Source organism: Diabrotica virgifera, chromosome 6 (assembly GCF_917563875.1).
Source record: "Diabrotica virgifera virgifera chromosome 6, PGI_DIABVI_V3a".
NCBI classification, from domain to species: Eukaryota; Metazoa; Arthropoda; class Insecta; order Coleoptera; family Chrysomelidae; genus Diabrotica; species Diabrotica virgifera.
In genome coordinates, this window is record NC_065448.1 from 98481343 (window position 1) to 98503130 (window position 21788).

General features: G+C 34.1%; 1 protein-coding gene across 1 annotated transcript in view; it reads left to right on the forward strand.

The window, feature by feature from the left end:
• The first annotated feature begins 4102 nt into the window (after positions 1–4102).
• The window catches only part of LOC126885883 (adenosine 3'-phospho 5'-phosphosulfate transporter 2-like), a 39061-nt gene continuing 21375 nt past the window's right edge, over positions 4103–21788 (forward strand). The window contains exons 1-2 of the mRNA XM_050652677.1: positions 4103–4479; positions 20533–20759. Of these exons, the coding sequence (XP_050508634.1) occupies positions 4205–4479; positions 20533–20759 (502 nt within the window). The 5' untranslated portion in view covers positions 4103–4204. The remainder of the gene's footprint in view (positions 4480–20532; positions 20760–21788) is intronic.

A 21788-nucleotide genomic window follows, 5' to 3' on the forward strand; every position in this document is an offset into this window, starting at 1 on the left:
GATTTTTTTAAATGAGAATAGGGGTCGTGTGGTAGCTCATTTGAAAGATTCTCCAATTCTCTATTCAGTAATGTAAACATTTACATAATTATTTATGCAGGGTGTCCAAAAAATTTTTATTAAATTAAATTATTTGACAAAAAAAGAAGTAGAAGGACACCCTGCATAAATAATTATATAAATGTTTATATTACTGAATAGAGAATTGAAGAACCTTTCAAATGGGCTAGCACACGACCCCTATTCTTATTTAAAAAAATCATCGATTACGTCATCACGCTCAGATGGATGACGTCACTAGTGTACCATATATGCCACAATATCATAACTTAAAAATAAAAATCGACCTGTTTCGGGATTTTTCCTTAAAGTCGCCGGTTTACGAAATAACGAATTTATTCCTTTCATTAATTTGCACCATACTGTCGGTGGAAAATAGTGTCGCGCACGCTCGATTAGCAATTAAAAAACAAAGGAGTTTTGAACTCTTCGGGATTTCATCAACCGATGTTTAAAGAATATCTACCTACCTTGGCAACATTCAAATTTTCAGTTTTTCACATAGTTTTTGAAGGTTAAACATGGCCGATTTCGCAATTTTTCAATTTTTAATCGCTTATATGTCAAAAACTATCAGCTTTAGAGAAAAGTCACTAATGACCTTTTCTGTTTGGAATGATCCAAAAAACCTAAAAAAACTTTGTTCAATGCAAAAAAAAATAATTTTAGGAAAAAAACAAAAAAAAACGTTTAAAAAATTTTTGACCCACTTTTGGTCCTAAAAACATGCAAATTTGTTAAAAGGGGTCCTTTTTGAATAAGATTGTGCAAAAAATCTGAATCGGAATATTTTTCCTAGCGGATGCGCAGTGGCTTTCTGGACTATGTGTGTATATGACAATGACATTGTTTTTAGTATTTTCTATACAATTTCATCACATTTTCTCACCTTTTAAACCTTCCGTGGACTTCTACAAATGTTTTAAAATCGAAATTAGCTAATTCGATTAAGTCATTCTGGAGCTGTTATAAAAAATATATAACAAAATAAAATGAAATCCACGAGGAATATAAACTTCCTGTTTATTAAACGTAAATAAAATTATATAAAATTATAAAACTGTATTAAAAATAAAATGACGTTTATTAAACGTCAATCAATGTTTACATATCGAAACCGGTACCGGACAGACTGCGTGACTTGTCGCATTAGGATTTTATAAGATTAGATTCGTCAACGAAATCAACTAAGCTCAAATATTTGTAAACAATATCGGAAAATGGGCTAACCTATAGTACATTTGATATAGAGAAAACGTGTTTTTTTTCATATGAATAAATGATTTTTAATAATCGATAAAATGAAATTCTGATCTTGTTTGTTATTATGTAGTTATAAGTATTGTATTTAACATGACCGGATAGGACATTGTTAGGACGACAATGGCAAGAGTTGTTTTATGTATTTAGTTTTTGGCATGCAAAAAAAATCGCCGGTATTATTTATTATGTCAACTGTTTGGTATTACGCAATCAAAATAACAGTTTACAGCCAACTCAGCGTTTATAATATTCACGTTTTCACTAAAATTATTTTAAGGAATGTATATTCAGTGATCTTTTCTGAACTGGAGAACAAAATAATTATCCTTACATAAAAATTGTTGAACAATTGAAGAATTTAAAATAATGTATAGAACCAAGGAATCGGTGGAACATAAAACAAAACTTATTAATTTTGTGTAGAGTCAATCTAGATTCCCCAAGGATGTAGATAGGTTATGGATGTTATTATAATATGAATGTTATTATAGGTGTTATTCCAAATCCAAAAGATTTTGACACAGTCAATTTATTTTTATGTACCAAGTCCTAACAATGTATCTATTGCAAGCTTAAAATAACCTGCTGCAAATATAGATTATAAATAGGTTATTTATGTCATAAAATAATTAAGATATCTACCACAAGTAGCATTAATTTTTCTAAACAAACAAATTGGTTAGTAATTCTGTCAGTCATTTTATGGACCACTTGTTTTGTTTTTGTTTTGATTAGACCCTAGATTTAGATGACAGCAAGATTAATAACATATACCTATACATACAACCTACAAGCAGCCAATATTATGTACACCTAGGTTAATATTGTTGTTGTTAAACTAAAATCAGAGCTTCTAAATGTAGGTGCCAAATTTTCACAGACAAAACTGTAAGTAAAATTGAATCGATGTCAAATGTTTAACAAAAAGGAAGTTCAATGCATCTGTTAAGATGATCACATACGTCGGCATAATTACTTATCGAAAGCAATAAAATAGAACTGCATAAAACTTACCATTCTTCACGGTTTTTGCCTCCGTGCTTGAAGGTTCACTACTATAAACGTCGAATTTTCTACCGTACATAATCACACACTTGTATATTCACTATTTATTGAAGTTAGTCTCACCGAATTATTTTTAACATAATTGTTAATAAATTTTTATAAGTTTTTACTCACACTTCTTCAAAACACGAAGAGCACTACTAATCCAAATCGGCCATTGCTTTATTTGTTTATATTTTATATTACAGATGGCGTATATGGTCTGTCAACTAAAGTCACTGCCGTGTCAAGGTTTTAGGTAGAAGAGGTTATCTCGTATAAAGTAGTGACGACAACCGCTGATATTTAAATTAAATTTGTATCTTACGTTACATCTAAGCGTGTTGTGATATATATTTTTTATACAACTTTATATAATTTGTAAATATTTAAAAATTTTAATAATCAGATACAGTTTATGAGACTTCAATACTTAGTGTATTCTACCTGAAAATAGGCAACCAATAATGTCTTGATTCAAAATAATGGTGAAAATAATAATAATTATCCTGGGAAAACACCTCTCATTTTAAACTAACATATTCATTAGATGGAATTCGTGGGATTCAACCACATTTAACTGTAATCAGAATTACATTTTATTATTTTGTTTTGACGTTTGTATTTTCAATCTGGAAATCTTTTTTAGAAATCCTGAAATTAAAAATTATTTTTGAACTTTTTGATCTTTTACTTTTTATTTTAATACAATTCTCAAATTAAATTTATTTCATTATCTTAAGTGCTATTACAGCTTACAGCTGCCTTTATCTATATATTCTTATCTTAATACCTATTTTGAATTTAATGTTGAAGTTTAAGATACATACCTAGATTATTATCAATTAGTGAGCTGTATAAAATCAAAGAAGATAGTAATTATTATTATTTACTTAAGCATTGTAGTGAGAAATTGAAAACATGAGCAACACCACAAATGTTGATAAATCTTTTTGTTAATAATAAATTTGTCAATTTGTGTTTAAAACTTCCTTAAAGTTAGATACATTTTTAAAGGTATGACGGTGCAGAGGAGGTACAAAGTTAAAGGCATGGCATGAGGTTGGCTGTAGCTTGGTCAGGTGGATCGTGGATCCGTGTCCTGCTTTTTCAGAGGCAGATAGCCGCGTTCCGGAACGGTTGTTGTATTAGAGTATCGGCATCTCGTGGTTGCCATCAGGGAGGACTTCTTTCCCCTTGCTTTCGTGTCTAGTGGCCGACGGCATCCTTCAGTGACTGTCCGAACAATGTATGTATGCACAATGCTACGCCGATGATGTAATTAAACTGACTAAGGGGCTCTTCCCTTGAACGGTGCACGAGGTCGCTCAGGTAAGCCTCGGGCTCATTAGGGAATGGTGCCGTGATCAGTCATTCTATAGTTAGGAAGCTTCCTTCACTTCCTAGTAGGAAGAGTTCAGATGTGGAGCCCCTACTGATTTTAGTAGATATTAGAGCCTGGACCCCAGAAACGCTGAAAACCTTATGGAACTAGTCCGTATGATAAGGGCGGTAAAACCTACAATCATACAAACGTACAATGGACCCCCTTGAGAGGTAGGGAAGGGCTCACAAGTGGGTCCTATCTCGATCTACCATAACAATAACCATAAATACAGTTTTTCCGTTTGCGTATGTATGTTGTAGCTGTAAATGATAAGCTGTACAAGGCCAACTTCAAAAAAGAATATAAGAATACATGTCATCTCCTTAAACTGTCAGTGTCAAGTGTCAGTTGTCAGTTTACATCTGTTCTGTAACTTTTTTGAAAACATTGAAAATGTCAACGTGTTAATTTAAACTTTAAAAAGTATCACCCATCCCATATGCAGATAAAATGAATCAGCAGCAAAATGTTTTAAATCCAGAACCTGTTAAACCAAAACATAGCATTCTATGTCTTGACATTAGTCCGTATACTCAAACAATACAATTTTTCTTATGCACTTGTGCAGTTTTCTTGTTTTTTCTTTTATATGGATACATGCAAGAGCTTATATTTACCATTGATGGATTTCAACACTATGGGTGGTTTTTGACTCTAGTTCAATTCGGATATTACAGCATATTTGGTCTTATAGAAACTAGAATCAGAGGCATTACATCAAGGAGGTAAGTTCTCATTTTTATGATGCATGAATAGGAGCCCCTTCCCATATGAGTTGGCTTAAGGTAGATTAAAAAGAAAATCTAATTTTAATTTTAGAGAACAAAAACAAAAGTCCAGCATAAACTTTAAAGGTTTTAATTCATGGAACAACCTTTTTGGACTTCCTTTAATTATTGAAAATATTTTTTAAATGAAAACGATTAATTAAACAGAATAAAAATAACTTTAGAAAAAACGCAGAGATATCTCGTATTACCAAAAAAATATATGAAAGTTTACTACTGAGTGATATCCTCTTTATTTTTAATTCCACCTAAAATTCTTCAAGGCATAGTTTTAACAAAATTCTGACAAAAATTTTTGGTGTAAATGAATACCATATTTCTTGTAAGTTTTGGTTTAATTCATGGAAGTGAAGGACTAGGATTCTGGTTAGAGTGTCCAGAAGTGGTATACCATGGCTCTTTAATTCAGTTTAAACTCTTTTTTGATGTATGCAGTGGCGGCTCGTGATTTTTACCATAGGGGAGGCTATACCTAACTATAAAATATCTAGACAAAGGACCCCGCAGAAACCTTATGGGAAAATGCTCTCTGTCAAATGGTCTGAAACTTTGGGTTCTGGTAGTCCTTGATGTGTAAAACAAAAGAACCAACGGGCAGGTTGCTCCAAAAAATCATGGTTTTAAGATATAAGCTTCTGAAGTTATAGGTACAGTGAGGACGTTTGAGTGCAATTGATGAGTTTTTTAAATAAGAATAGGGGTCGTGTGATAGCTCATTTGAAAGGTTATTCAACTCTCTATTCATTAATATAAACTCTAACATAATTATTTATACAGGGTGCCAAAAATTTTTTTTTAATTAAATTAATTGAGACAAAAAGAAGAATGTATATAATTTATTTAAATCGAAATACATTTTACTGTTGTCCGAAAACAGGAAAAAATGTTTATTTGATAAATAAATGTTTATTTTTCTCTTAGCAGTTTGAACATTTAAGTTAAGTGAGAAGCAATGTTTACTTTTCAAATTAACATTTTTTTCTGTTTTCTGACAGCAGTAAAATGTATTTCGAATTAAATAAATTATATACATTCTTCATTTTGTCTCCACTAATTTCATTCAAAAAATTTTTTGGGCACCCTGTATAAATAATTATGCTAATATTTATATCAGTGAAGAGACAATTGAATAACCTTCCAAATGAGCTGTCACACGACCCCTCTCCTTATTTAAAAAAATCATCGATTGCGTCATCACGCCCAGATGGATGACATCACTAGTGTGATATATAAGCCAAATAATTATAATTTAAAAATAAAATAAAATTAAAATTATCTCCAGACTCGCCCATTCTCGAGAAAATGAATTTATTCCAACTCAAACGTCCTCACTGTGCCTATATCTTCAGAGGCTTACATCTTGAAACCATGATTTTTTGGAGCTACACGCCCATTGAGTCTTTCGTTCTACACATCAAGGATTACCAGAACCCAAAGTTTCAGGGCATTTGACAGAGAGCCATTTCCCATAAGGTTTCTGCGGGGTCCTTTTTTGCACTAGCAAAAATCCGCCAAAAAAATCTAATTTAAGGCCCCATTTTTTTGACCATTTTTTATTTACATTTTATAATATCATAATTTCATAATATCATATCACTTTAAAAATAGTTAGTCAAATTGTAAAAGTGTATTACCAAAATTTGTGTCGTTTATTTGTTAACAATTCTATCTCTGTAAGTAGATATGCATATCAAAATAAATACAGATTTGAACTTTTGCAGTCCATACAGGTTGAAGGTTCACATTTTTTAAGATACTCAACTGAATTTTTTTAATTCTAAAAGCGGCCTACTGCGAATCCCAAAACACGGTAAATTGCCGATATTTTGCTTTGCATTACAGATATAGGAAAAAGTTTATTTGAACAAGTTGTTTCAAATATTATTCTAACCCCACATACCAAATTTCATCACAATATTCGCACTTTTAGTTTTTTCATTATTTGTAGTCAGGATCCTAAAATTGCAGAGGAGGAGGCTGCTGGCGGATTAGCCGCCCTTGTTCAATCACCGGGCAGCGTGTGCGTTAAACTATAATGCAGCTCTAAGGAGACCGGGTCTGTGTAAATGCTTCTGGGCTGTGCAGAGCATTAGCAAGTGAGATTTTCCGGCCAGCAGCCTCCTCTCCAGTTTTAGGATCCTATCCTGACTACAAATAATGAAATAACTAAAAGTGCGAATTTTGTGATGAAATTTGGTATGTGGGGTTAGATCATTATGTGGAACAACTTGTTCAAATAACTTTTTCCGATATCTCAAAGGCGAAACAAAATAGCAAAGTAAACAACACAGTGTAGCATGTGTAAAAAATTTATGGGGAGGCTAAGCCTCCCTTGCCTCCTCTGACCAGCCGCCACTGGATGTATGGCGCCATTCTGTTAGATGACAAAATCATTGATTTTGACTTGTTTGAAATGACTTTGATCCATAATCGTAAAAAGTGATTCTCTAAAAGCTTTAACTATTTAAAAAAAATTTCGACACAAATAAAATGCATTTTTTCTACACCTTTAGATGACATGCTGCCCTAGACTGTAATAGATGTAGGGAATTTGACTTTTCTCTTAAGACAGTTGGTAAAAGCTTCATTTTTCCTGTTAATAACGAGACTCATACTGTCTCCAACACACACTTCAAATCTGAATTCATCACTCCATTGTATTACATCCCATAGTGAATATGTTCAGATGCTTTTTAACCATTTTAACTTATTTTTTTGTTGTTATAATGTTAACACTGTTCAAAAAATTATTTGAACATTTTAAAAATGATTGAAATATTTTTGATTAAGACAAGTTAACTCCATACATGGCTCTCACCAGCAGATAAACCGGAAAAAGTAGTAAGAAACCAAATCGATTATATACTGATTAAAGAGAGATATCGTAACACCATCAAATCCGTTAAAACATCCAGGAGCAGATGTCACATCAGACCATAACCCACTAATCGCTAATGACACGCTTAAGCTTAAACGTATTAGAAAACCCCAAAGAACTCCAAATATAGATGTTAGAAAACTGAAAGAAGTTGATATAAAAAACAAATTTCAACAGAAAATATACGAAAACTTTGATAAATTAGATACTATTCTTTTTCTCATGATCATCTTTCAGTGCGTCACAGTTTTTCGATTTCTCTCTAACGCATTAAATTGTATGTGACAGAAAAAAAGGCACGTCTGGGAATACTTCGGTAATTATTCTAGTTCGGTGATTATTCTAGTTGTCGATAGATGGCGCCATAATCAAAAAAGAATTATTTATTAAATAAAATAATAATATTATCAATATAATCTGTACAATTTATAAGACTATACAAATGAAAGAAAATACCATTTTATAAATGCAATAGACACAATTGATTTGGTTTTATTCCAAATTGAAAATAAAATTTGACAACTGTCAGATTTAACTAAAATGTCACGTTAGAATAAATGTCATAAATGTGTATTATCACGGACTTACCTTTTTTTCTATAATTTGTGACGCACTGAAAAATGTTCATGAAAAGGAGAATAACACCTACGAGATAAACCATCAATGGGAAACACTAAAAAATTGCCTACTTGTTCCATGCGAAGAGATATTAAAAGAACCGATAAGAAAGAGAGACAACTGGATGACCGACAAGATACTCGGCATGATGGACCAACGAAGACAAGCCAAGAACAAAGACAATCACAATTACAAAATAATTAACAATGAAACCAGAAAAAAGATAAGAGAAACAAAACAAACTTACTATGAGGAAAAATGTAAAGAGAGAGAAGATCTTCAGAACAAAATACGATCTATTCAACCTGCATAAAAAGGTTAAAGAAATGGCAGGGCTGCAAAAAAGAAACCACAACACAACTCTTTTAGACAAAAATGGAAACAGTCTTATAACGACTGACGAAAAGCTAAAACGATGGAAAGAATATATGGAAGAGCTTTTCGACGACGAAAGAGGAAACCTACAAGACATATCTTTCGAAAACAGAGAAACAAGTGTAGAAATTACAAAGGAAGAAATATTGTATGCACTAAAAAACACCAGTAACGGAAAAAGCCCGGGGCCAGATCAACTGCCTATTGATATCCTTAAAATAATAGAAAATGAGTACATAGATGTCCTCTTAAAGCTCTTTAATATTTATCAGTCGGGTGACATACCCAATGAATGGTTGACCTAAACATTTATTTGTCTCCCAAAAAAGAAAAATGCTAGAGAATGCACCGACCACCGCACCATAAGCCTGATGTCTCACACACTTAAAATGTTTTTAAAGATCATTCATAAACGCATTTACCAAACACTTGATATGGATATTGAAGAAACCCAATTTGGATTCCGTAGAGGCGTAGGTACCCGTGAAGCTCTTTTTGCATTCAACATACTAATCCAGAGATGCTTGGATGTGAACCAGGATATGTACGTCTGTTTCATAGATTACAACAAGGCTTTCGATAAAGTCCACCACAAACAACTAATGGACGTCCTCAAAGCAAAACAATTACAATACAATGACCTTCAAATTATAACAAATCGAAATTAAAAGAGGAGTGCGACAGGGGTGTGTATTATCACCACTACTATTCAATGCATACTCTGAAGAAATTATGAAAAGAGCTCTTGAGGGAGAAAAAGCAGGAATAAAGGTAAATGGAACGCCAATTAACAACATTAGATATGCGGACGATACTATCATAATAGCAGACAACCTTAAAGACCTCCAAAAGCTAATGAACAAGATAGTTGAGTATGGAGAAGAATATGGATTATCAATAAACATCAAGAAAACTAAATTTATGAGGATATCAAAAACCCAAAACAATGATGAAAGCCTGACAATTAAAGGTAAAACTTTAGAACAAGTAGAAAACTACAACTATCTTGGCACAATAATTAATCACACAAACGATTACTCCAATGAAATCAAAGTTCGAAAAGAGAAAGCAAGAACAAACTTCAATAAAATGAGAAAGTTACTTTGTGCAAGAGAACTGAAATTGGGCTTGAGAGTTAGGCTGGCAAGGTGTTATATTTTGTCGACTCTGCTTTACGGGATAGAAGCATGGACACTTAACGCATCGACTACTAAAAAGTTGGAAGCATTTGAACTGTGGGTGTATAGAAGAATCCTGAAGATATCATGGACCGAGCATATAACAAACAACGAAGTCATGAGAATAGTCAACAAAAGACTGGAAATATTGGAAACCATCAAGACACGAAAGCTGCAGTACCTGGGGCATGTTATGCGTAATGAGAGATACAACATACTTCAGTTGATTATACAGGGGAAAATCCAGGGCAAGAGAAGTGTAGGAAGGAGACGAATCTCGTGGTTGAGTAACTTGAGGGAATGGTACGGATGCACATCAACCGAACTATTCAGAGCAGCAGCATCTAAGATCAGAATAGCCATGATGATTGCCAACCTCCGTCGCGGAGATGGCACGTGAAGAAGAAAAAGTCCATCTTTGAAATCTCTGTTGCTGTCTGCAGTCAAAAGTGTACTAAGTGAGTCAGTCCACAATAAATAGTCAGTCCACGCAAAGTGAAACTTTCGTTCTTATCTCAAAAGGGCCGTCAAGGACAAAGTGTCAAGTGTGATCTCAGATGGTCAACAAGCAACCTCTCTGTTGGGTCTCCGCTGTTCACCTCCTATACTCAACAGTTTGTTCTTAAGGGGAAAGGCGCAAAATGTCGCCTGTTAAAATTTTCAATGTATTTTAAATGTATTCATTTTTTTCGAATCCTGAGAAAACTATTAATAGGTCTGGATCCCGCGTATGAAAAAAAAGTTGATTAATAGCAAGCTGAAAATTTGTTAATACCTTAAGGGTGTCTAGTCGGATAAACTTTGATATATGGGAACACTGGAACAGGGGCAGTTTTAATTGTGGAACAGGTTAAAAATTTGGAACGGTCAGACCACGAAAATGGCACATTTATTTTGTCCGACAGAATAGACTTAAACTCTCCGAACAGAGATTAAACTCTCATGAAAAAATCAGACTGCTATTTATCACTTGTCATAATTCCTGTCATTTGACATATTCTACATGTTCCACTCATTAAAACACCCATTTGGTGATAAATAGCAGTCTGATTTTTGCATGAGAGTTTAATCTCTTTTCGGAGAGTTTAAGTCTGTTCTGTCGGACAAAATACATGTGCCGTTTTCGTGGTCTGACCGTTCCAAATTTTTAACTTGTTCCACAATTAAAACTTCCCCTGTTCCAGTGTTCCCATATATCAAAGTTTGTCCGACTAGACACCCTTAAGCTGTTAACAAATTTTCAGCTTGCTATTAATCAACTTTTTTTCATACGCGGGATCCAGACCTATAAGTATTTTTGAAAAATTTAAACGCAGAATGAAAGATTACTTTATTACCGAGGGCAGAAAGTCCATGAAAACTTCTATGTTTATTTTAATAAGTTACAGGGGTGAAAATATAAGAGAAAATTTAGTGTGATTTTTAATTGCAAATATTTCAATCAAAAGAAATTTTTTATTTATTCTAAGGGACTTTCGGCCCTCGGTAATAACGTAATCTTTCATTCTGCATTTAAATTTTTCAAAAACACTTATTAGTTTTCTCAGGATTCGAAAAAAATTAATACATTTAAAACACATTGAAAATTTTGACAGACGACATTTTGCGCCTTTCCCCTTAAGCAAGATCCAGGCAACGTCCCGTTGTAACTGGAGTGACATCTCAGTCGATCTCATGCTCGCAGCTCTAAAAAGTGTGAGCAAGCAGCTGGCAAAGATTGTGCATTGTTAATATACAAGCAATCAATAGAAAGTTGTTAGTAGTGCTATTTGTGTACACAAGTGGTCAGAAGTTGCGTCACCTTTGGTAGCAGTTTCCTTCAAGACAACCAACCCCACAGTTGCCATTGCCGTGATCGCTGTGTCAGTGAACTGGATAGGCAGTTTAGTGTGCACATGCATAGAAATATTGAAATACTCACTATAACTCTTAAGTACTTGTAGCTAATAGTAGTTTTTTTGTTTGTTTCTCTTTACAATCTAGGTTTGTTTGATCTATTAGTTGTGTATTGTATAGTTTTGTTTCTTGCTCTATTTGTATGTCTCTACTTTCAATAAATCGTTAGTACTATTTGTAGAAGCTCCTTTGAATCGCAGTGTTTGAACCTCTCCCACTTTTATTACAGGTAAATAGCCTTAGATTTTGTTTACAACCAGCATCCTGTGGTAATAGCACTCTCTCTGTGCTAGGATGTTCTATATATGCGTCCTATTGTTATGTTGTTATATTATTATCTCAACAAATACCTTAGCTGCATGAGATACGTTAAGTGCGTTACAAGACATATATCTCACGTTCCGAAGAAAAGTGTAATAAATCAAAATTTTTTCGATCCTCACTTTTCTACAGTAACGGATAGTATATCTAATGCTCTATCTCTGAAGAAACCCGTAGTAATTTTAGTTCGATAATTATTGCCTAGATGGCGAAAGGATTATCCATGTGATACTAAGCAAGAGCGGATCCAGGATCGATTGCTGGGGAGGGGGGCGGGGGCATTTTTGGGGGGTCTGTGGGAAAATTTTAAAAATTAGGGTTAAAATGGTGACTTTTAAGCAGTGTTGCCAATCGGCGGATAATTATCCGATTTGCGTACCTTTTTGAGAGTTGTCGTATCTTCTTTGTATCTTTAAATAAATCGGATATTTGCGGATATTTTTCAGTGTATCTACCATCGACTAAAACTTTCTCATCCATATATTCCCAACACCAACAACACATTAATTTTGTTTGGTTCCACCCAAATTTTTATAAATAGCCTATACTGGATGAATGTTAGTGACATCCGATACTTTTCATCTTTTGACAAAAGGGACATGTGCCGATTTTTTTGCTTAGAATTTAAATGCACAAGTGCATCCACTTAAGGAATACTAATCCAATTCATATTTCAAAAACCGTCTGCCGTCCGATGTTATTTATGAGTTTTTAGTTTTTAGTCTTTAAACTTATGCAAGCTAATTCACGCACAATTTAGTTTTATTTTCATTTTATGTAGTGCAGTGCTTAAGTAAACATTTCCAGATTTCTCGGACGAGATGTAGTTAAATCTAGTTCTTTTTTGTAAAGTTCTATCAAATCTAATATCTTAAACAAAACCATTTCATCAAAACATGTTGTACTTACCTAATTATATTTATGATTTTTTTGAGGAATATAATGGGACTAGGCAGAAAAGAACTTTCCGGCACAGAAACGTCACTTTTCTGCACACTACTGTCAGTTATTCTGTGAGAAAATATTGTAGCGTGATTAGTGTAATTACTTCTAATTACAATAAAACTAGCGGTTCGTAATTTATATACGTCTTTATTATTTATTTATACAAGTTTACTTTACAAACTTTAGCTTAAGACTAAACTCTAATAACAGCGCGCTCCGCTTAAATAGCCAATAGGTCCTGTTCTCGAAATGTCTACATATCCCTCGGCCTAATGAATATTCTGGAGATCTTCACTCACAGCGCCGTCGCTTCTGTGACGTCACGGCTACTGTTATTCCGACGGTTGGAATTCTCCCAAGCCGGGGACTGTTTATTGCGCCGATTCGAAACTCTTTCGTTACACTGCTCCCCTCTTAAGATCTGAGCGTCCCGATCAGCAACTCTAGATGAAGGCTCAGGATGGCGGAATCTACACGACTCTCCAGCTTTGCATACACCCTTCAAGAAGAAATAACAGTCTACTGTCTTTGAAGGATCCGACATCTTCGGGTTCATGCAACACACAGTAATTCGTACGCCAGTTTCTCTGAAGACCACCTCAAGCATGCTTCTCACAATCTTCCAATCCAGATTTTCTACTGCATGGCCTATTTTTGGTAAAGCCAAATCTTTGATGTCATAATTACACACGATTTTCTTCAAATTAGTTAGAGCACGCCATATGTTCTCGTAGCTTGGCGTGTCCGTATAAGACTTCCTGGTCACCATATACAGCAAAGATCGAGGACCATCTTCCAATCGCAGTACTCTTCCAATTTTAGGTTGTTGATTTCTTAACTCGTCCAGGCGGCCGAACTTTCTATTGAATACGGACGAGATTCCTTTGGTCATCTCGAGGTCTTGGGCAACACAGTGGGCTAGAGAGACGTTTTCTGGAACACCAAACAGATCTTGCTGAACTTCTGTGGTCACGCCGAATCTAGCACTCTTTCTCGCTGCGTAATTTGACATAAATTGATTAAAACTTGGCTGTGCGGCGTCTTTCATCTCCTGTTGGAGGACTCGGGCTTCTTCTGTTTCATTTGAGCCAGCATATGGTGCAAGACGATTTATGTGAATAACTTTTGGTTTACCGTTTGGCAACTTCTTAATTCTGTATATTACGTCATTTATTTTCTTCTTAACTTCATATGGACCTTCCCATTGTCTTTGCAGTTTAGGACATAAGCCTCGACGACGTTGCGGATTATAAAGCCAGACAAGATCACCTACTTCGAAGCTTTCATTCTTGCATCGAGAATCATATTGATCTTTCATTCTGTCACTGGCTATCTGGATGTGTTGTCGGGCAAGTTCATGAATGTTGTTCATTCGTAATTTCAGGCGGTCAACGTAGTCTTCGCCTGCAACATGTTCCTCGGAAGGTCCGCAGCCAAACTCTAGGTCGCAGGGCAACCGAACTTCACGACCCAACATCAGGCAGGTTGGTGTTTGACCTGTAGTTTCATTTACGGCCGAGCGGTAGGCCATCAGGAATAAATGAATGTGTTGGTCCCAATCTCGCTGATGTTCAGATACAACTTTGGACAAGTGTTTACCCATCGTTCGGTTCATCCTCTCGACCATCCCATCTGATTGAGGATGCAGGGGTGTTGTTCTGGTCTTATTGGCACCAATCAATTTACAAACGTTTTGGAAAAGAGCTGACTCAAAGTTTCGCCCTTGGTCGGAGTGGATCTCCAAGGGAACACCAAATCGGCTAAAGAATTCTTTAACAAGTACCTCTGCAACGGTAGCAGCTTCTTGATTTGGTAATGCATAGGCCTCAGTCCATTTTGTAAAATAATCCATGGCTACCAGGATGTATTTATTTCCAGCATCGGTTTCTGGAAATGGACCTGCAATGTCGATAGCTACTCTTTCCATAGGACTTCCAACATTGTACTGTCTCATGGGTGCTCTCTTTTTACCAACCGGACCATTACCGGATGCACACGGTTCACATTTTCGGCACCATCTTCTTACATCATCTTTACAGTTCACCCAATAGAACCGTTCTCGAACCTTTTGCAGAGTCTTCGTAATACCAAAGTGTCCACCTGATGTACCGTCATGCAACTGACGCAATACTTCTGACACTTTACTTTTAGGTACAATCAACTGAAGCTTAGATTCTGTACCATCATCGTTCTCAAAGGTTCTGTACAGGAGATCATCTTTTAGTATCAGGCAATTCCATTGGCTCCAGTAGGCCTTGACTTCCGGACTACATGCACTAATGTTTTGCCAACTAGGTCTCTCACCTCGACGCATCCAATCCAATACTCTTTTTATACATGGATCGTCTTCTTGGGCTTCTTGTAACTGTTGTGGCTGCCATTGCTCATTAACGACGGTAGTTCGTCTCACAGGGCAAAGCTGTTCATCTACTTTAAGCCGGTGATTACAACTTTCACTGCATGGCCGTATCGAGGAAGCATCTGTATTTGAACCAACTCTTCCAGCCCTCTTCATGCGTCTCTTTGGCATCGTGTCACGAATCACCCTCCGTACCATTTCCACCAAACGTTCATCTTTTCTCTTATCGCCTTTTTCCACGGTTATTACTCGATTGTTTCGTGAAGCTTGGCTAGCTGCTTCGTGTTCCAAGGCAATAGCAAGTGCTTCATCTAAAACTTTCGGCCTTGCTAGTCGTAAAGCCTTCTGTAGTTCATTATCTTTCAGCCCATTGACGAAGGTATCTACTGCAATTTCTTCTAAAACGCTGTCTGGCATCTCTGGATAAGCCAACCGCACCACACGAGCCACATCTGCTTCAAATTCTTGCAGATTCTCACTTGCTCGTTGACTTCTACTTCGCAGTTGTGCTTTGTATACTTGTTGTAGATGGGCATCTCCATAGCGTTTTTCTAGACGAGTGAACAAGGTCTGGTAACAATTTTCTTGACCCTTGGGGATTGACCTTAATATATCTGCAGCATCACCTCGTAAAGCAGCAGTCAAGGAAACAGCCTTTTCTTGTTCGGTCCAATGATTGGCGGTCGCAATAGCTTCAAATTGTTTAAGATATATGGACCAAGAGGACTTTCCATCAAATGGTGGTAATTTGAATCTCATATTATGCGACGTTTCGTCTCTCGGTAGTTCATCTTTCACTAAAGGATCTAACGCTGCTGCATTAACTGATGGTTGTACTTTTGTATCGGTTATCCTGCTCTCTAGCTGTTTGATCTTTTCTTCTACGGTCTCTACACTTTTCTGCATCTTATCGAATGTTCTAGAAACTTCTTCAAATTTCTCATTGTTCTGTTTACAAACTTCTTCTAGTTTTTCGTTGTTTTGCCTACAGACCTCTTTAATTATTTGAGAAGTCTCATCGAATCTTTTAGCAACATTTTCGAATTTCTCGTCGCTTTTTCTAGAAGTTTCATCGATCGTTTCAGAAACAGTTTTTAATTTCGATAAGATTACTTGTTCTGCTGACTGGAAGTGGAACGTCTTTGGGTCTTCTCCGTTCTTCGTGAGGACATCCTCGAGTCGTGCTTGTAGGACTATCTTGAGCCCACTGCTGTCCAGATCCCGTTCCTCGAGCTGTTCACGGAGCTGTTTTACTGTAAGTTCTTGTAGCAACATCTTTGGTCGGCACACACGTACTTTCCAAAATGTCTTTTAACAGTCTTTCCGAATACCGAACAATCAACGCACTTTAACTATTCCCGACGAATAAAGTCCAAAAGTATTTTAAAGTCTTTCCGAATACCGAACAATTAACGCACTCCGGTTATTCCCGACGAATAAAGTTCAAAAGTCTTTTAAAGTCTCTCTGTAATTCACTTATTTATATCGCACTAAGTTAACCGAACACCGACACCAACTGTAGCGTGATTAGTGTAATTACTTCTAATTACAATAAAACTAGCGGTTCGTAATTTATATACGTCTTTATTATTTATTTATACAAGTTTACTTTACAAACTTTAGCTTAAGACTAAACTCTAATAACAGCGCGCTCCGCTTAAATAGCCAATAGGTCCTGTTCTCGAAATGTCTACATATCCCTCGGCCTAATGAATATTCTGGAGATCTTCACTCACAGCGCCGTCGCTTCTGTGACGTCACGGCTACTGTTATTCCGACGGTTGGAATTCTCCCAAGCCGGGGACTGTTTATTGCGCCGATTCGAAACTCTTTCGTTACAATATTAAGTTTGTTAACATAAAATTGTGCAGAAAAATGCATTTAAAATAGTGGTTGTAGAAAAATCTCCTTATTTGAAACTAGTAATATCTAGATATCTACTAATTAACTCAAAAATCCTTCAAATTTTTTGCCTATAAAAATTATTTAGTCGGGCATTAACGTTGAACGCACGACAGGTATTATGGATACTAACTTTGATACCTTAATAACTACAAGATTGTCAAATACATTTCTATTGTTTTAGTTGTAATAAATCTTTAGTTGTTAAAATAACGTAGGCGCAAAATTTCGGACCAATAATCTTTAAACGTATTAATTTTTTTCGAATCCTGAGAAAACTAATAAATATTTTTGAAAAATTTGAACGTAGAATGAAAGATTACATTATTACCGAGGTCTGAAAGTCCCTTAGAATAAACAAAATGTTTCTTTTGAATGAGATATTTGAAACTAAAATCACACTTAATATTCTCTTTTCCTTTTACCCCTGTAACATATTAAAATAAAAATTATAGAAGTCTTCAGGGACTTTCGGCCCTCGGTAATAATGTAATCTTTCATTCTGCGTTTAAATTTTTAATATAATAATAGTAAGTAAATAGTATTTACATACATGGATTAGGTACATACTAATCAGCTAGGATACGAGATTTTCATCTATAAACGAAAATTTTTAAACTGTGAAATAGAAAATCCAGTAGATTAAAGGGCCGGTTGTTCGAACGCTAATCAGAAATGGATTCAACTGATCATTATCAAATATTTAATTACTGTCAATGTCAACTTTGATTGGGTTGCTGAAAACATAATTGATTACAATTATGAGATTAATTGATTAATTAATCAATTATGTTAATAATTGTTACGTTAATTGATAATTAATAATTAATTAATCAATCAATTATGTTAATTATCATAATGATAATGGATTACAATCAACTGATTGGCGTACGAACAACGGATTTTGTTATTTGATGGTTGTTAAGGGGACTAAAAGAATAACATTGGCAACATTGATTTTAATAACAGAATAATTTTTGACCTAGCGTACCTTTTCGTGACAAATCGGATATTTTTCGGAGAAATCCGATTGGCAACACTGCTTTTAAGGCACTTTTCGCACACTGTTGAGTGCCCTAAAGACATTCATTCAAAACTTATTGTTATTAACCTATTGACTGTCAGCAACGTGCCTCTTGCGTTTTGACAAACTTTGTTTATGTGGCGGCAACGCAACTCTCGCGTTGTTCATATGATTCATCATATGGGTCTAATATTTCGCTGGCATATGGCGAATAACATCTTATTGTGGGTGGCAGCCATAAGGTTAAAATATTCTTATTTGCCTAAAAACGAAAAATCAGCAAATTTTTTTAAATTTTTTCCTCTCTGGATCTGCACTTGATATTTAGTGACAATTGTTTTGATGTCATTTTTCCTCTGCTTTTAAGAAAATTGTGAATAAATCAAAGTATGTTGGTGAAATGTGAATGAAAGGGCACGATTTAGGAATTTTTTTGTTATTGTTGGAAATAAATTAATAAAACCCTAAGGGTAATCTTTTTTTTTAATTTTATTTATCAACGGGCAATCACCCAATTAAAATAAAGTGTAAACATTAATCACAGGAGATTACTTTTTATTAAATACTTTTTATTTACTAAATACTTTTTATTAAATAATAATAAAATTTGCTATAATATAATATTATAATATAGGAACAGGAACTTATAAAAGTATGTAGATCATAATTTGTTTATGATAATTGTCGTAAATTGCAAATTCCAAAGGTGGGCCAACTGAAATGGGAAGGGGCTTGTATGTTGTGCTAATGCTTAGAACTCATAGATACTCTTTACTTATATAGTCCAAGTAATGAAGCTTAAAATAGGACAAAACCTTTCAATTTTTACAGAATGGATCGATTTGCTTGAAAATTTGAGAATAAGTAGTGGATATTCCAAGGATCAAAATCTATATGATGCCGAAAGGCGCTTTTACCATGGGAGTGGTTGCCACCCCATCTCGGGGGTGGAAATTTTTTATTATATTTTGACCGCAAAAGTTGGTAAAAACGTTCTATACATTTTTTTGATAAAATTAATAGTTTTTGATTTATTCGCTATCGAAAGTTTTATATTGAAAAAATTAATGTTTTTAATAAGTTTTCTGCTAATAACAAAAAAAGTTTTCGTTTTATCAAAAAAACTTTACTTAACAAAAATGTACCTTTTGAAAAAATAAACAAAACCGTTTTTTTTTAATTTCCTTTAAAACCAGCTAGTTTACCTTTAAAACCAGCCACCACTAAAAATTGAGTGATCGAGCTATATTTTATTATATGTTAGCTCTTCTTCGTCAAATGCCAAATATTGTAGTTTCAAAGTCAAAAGACGGGAATACTATGCGTTTTTCGAGGATAACTTGTTCAAACTAATTTAAAGTATTTAAAAATATCTATCTCCAGAAATAAAAAAAAAGTCTCTAGCTCAAAAATTAAGTGAATTATAATGAAAATAATGTCAGCCCCTATTTTTTTCGGTGAAAAAGTGAGCGGAAGCAACCCCTTAATCACCATCCTAATTAAAATTAGTCATTGACCTAATTTGGTCTTCTTTATTTATGTATTATTAATAGGTTCTAGAAGTTTGATCGGCTTAGAATGATTAGTTTTTAAAAAAATTGAGTTAAAATCGAATAACGAATTTTTGTAGTTTGGAAAAAATGGCCTTTTCTTCAGAATAGAAAGATTAGCATCAGAGATACGAAAAAATGTTTCAATATGAAATTGTAGTTTATGTAATTCCCAAGAACCTGGTTTGCAAAAATTTTTTCTATGGAAAAAATTGAGTGAGCTATTGACAATTAAAACTTGTAATAACATGCAAAAACCACCTTTACCAATCCTTTCAAAGTCACCTCTTTTTGCGACTGAGGATTTTAAAAAGATTTAATGTTAATAGGCTTATATATCTTGTAAAAACCTACAAAATTCTTTTTTACCAAACTTTCTAAGATACCAAATAAAAAAGTTACGATTAAAAAATCAATATATTAAAAAAAAGGAGAAATCCAATTGGAAGCAAAATAATATAAGTTAGCGGTGTTTTTAGTCATTGGCCTTATTCATTCTTCTTTATTTGTATTATTAATAGATTCTAGAAGTTTGACTGGCTTAGAATGATTAGTTTTAAAAAAACTGGAGTTTAAAGCAAATAACGAATTTTTGTTGTTTGGTAAAAAATGCCATTTTCTTCAGAATAGAAAGATTAGCATCAGAGATACGAAAAAATGTTTAAATATGAAATTGTAGGTTATTTAATTCCCAAGAACTTGGCTTGAAAAAATTTTGGCAAAAATTGAGTGAACCCTAAATGATTATTATCGAAAAACATATATTTTAATTTTAACTATTTATAATATAATATATATATTTTAATCCTTGGACTATCCACTACTTATTCTCAAATTTTCAAGCAAATCGATCCATTCTGTAAAAATTGCGAGGTGAAAAGCTTCGGTTCTTGGACTAATATTAATTTCATTTACTACTATTTAAATAAGTTCATTTCTTTTAGGATACCTATTAAAACATATTTTCTCTTAGCCCTTTTAACTCTGGGCACAATGGGCTTTTCAAATGCTTCTTTGGGTTATTTGAATTATCCCACTCAAGTCATTTTTAAATGTTGTAAACTTATTCCTGTTTTAATAGGAGGAATATTAATACAAGGAAAAAAATATGGACCATTGGATTTTTTAGCAGCTATATTGATGTGCATAGGACTAATTTTGTTTACATTAGGTAAGTGGAGCTACTCCTATAAAATTACCGAATATAGTTTTCAGTTAACAGGAATAATTTTCTCTTGCTGTCATTCCGTTTTTGGGATTTAGTGACATTTGATTTTTAATAATATAGGTACTCAAGGACAAAAATATTGCATATGCATGTGGAATGAAATTTTTTGTGCTGCTATCCTTAGCTCCCCTGTATCATAATAGGATTAGGATTTCTTTTCCAAATGCGATGTTTTAAAGCATCACATAAATGCAATAATTGGATTTAAACCTGATGTGGGCTATAGGGAGCGTTCAAGTATTACGTAACGCAGTTTGGGGGGAGGGGGGGTTTTGTAAAACGTTACGGCGCGTTACATGGGGGGGAGGGGGTTCGAACAGCGCGTTACGTAACATTCTTTTTTAAAAAATTAATAAATCCTTTATAAAAGGTATATATTTTAAGGTAAATATATACCTTATATAAAGGATTTACTATTTTTTGTATTACATGGTATACAGCCAACTACAGGAAAACTTTTTCCTTGTGGATTCTTTTTTAACTTAAATGAAAAAAAACTACGGAATTTCATTTATGTTTTACATAGACCCCTGAATTGTTTTATGTTGCACTCTCACGCTCCGTTCATGTTCCGACAAGAGGACAATACATAATAATACGTTTTCAAGTGAAAAAATCTTAAAATTTGTAACACAGATGAAGCACAGTAACATTTGTTTCCAATAATTAGATGGACCTGTCTCCACAACAAAAGATTAAAAGATACAGATGTTATTTAAGAGGTTGCAGAAGGGAACTACATGTTCATAAATCTTGTATGTTTTCTGAAATCGTTTTCTGCAGTAGGTATTCATTAATGTTTTAAATACGCAAATTTTCAAATTATTTAAAAATGTCTTTAAATAAAAAGCATTAAATACAAAACCCACTATATTGATGCTTAGTTTTAGAAAATTGATAGATATTTAAAAAAATAGTACCCTTATTTAAAGTGTGATTTCAAAATTTCAAAAATTTCAAGTGAATTTCAAA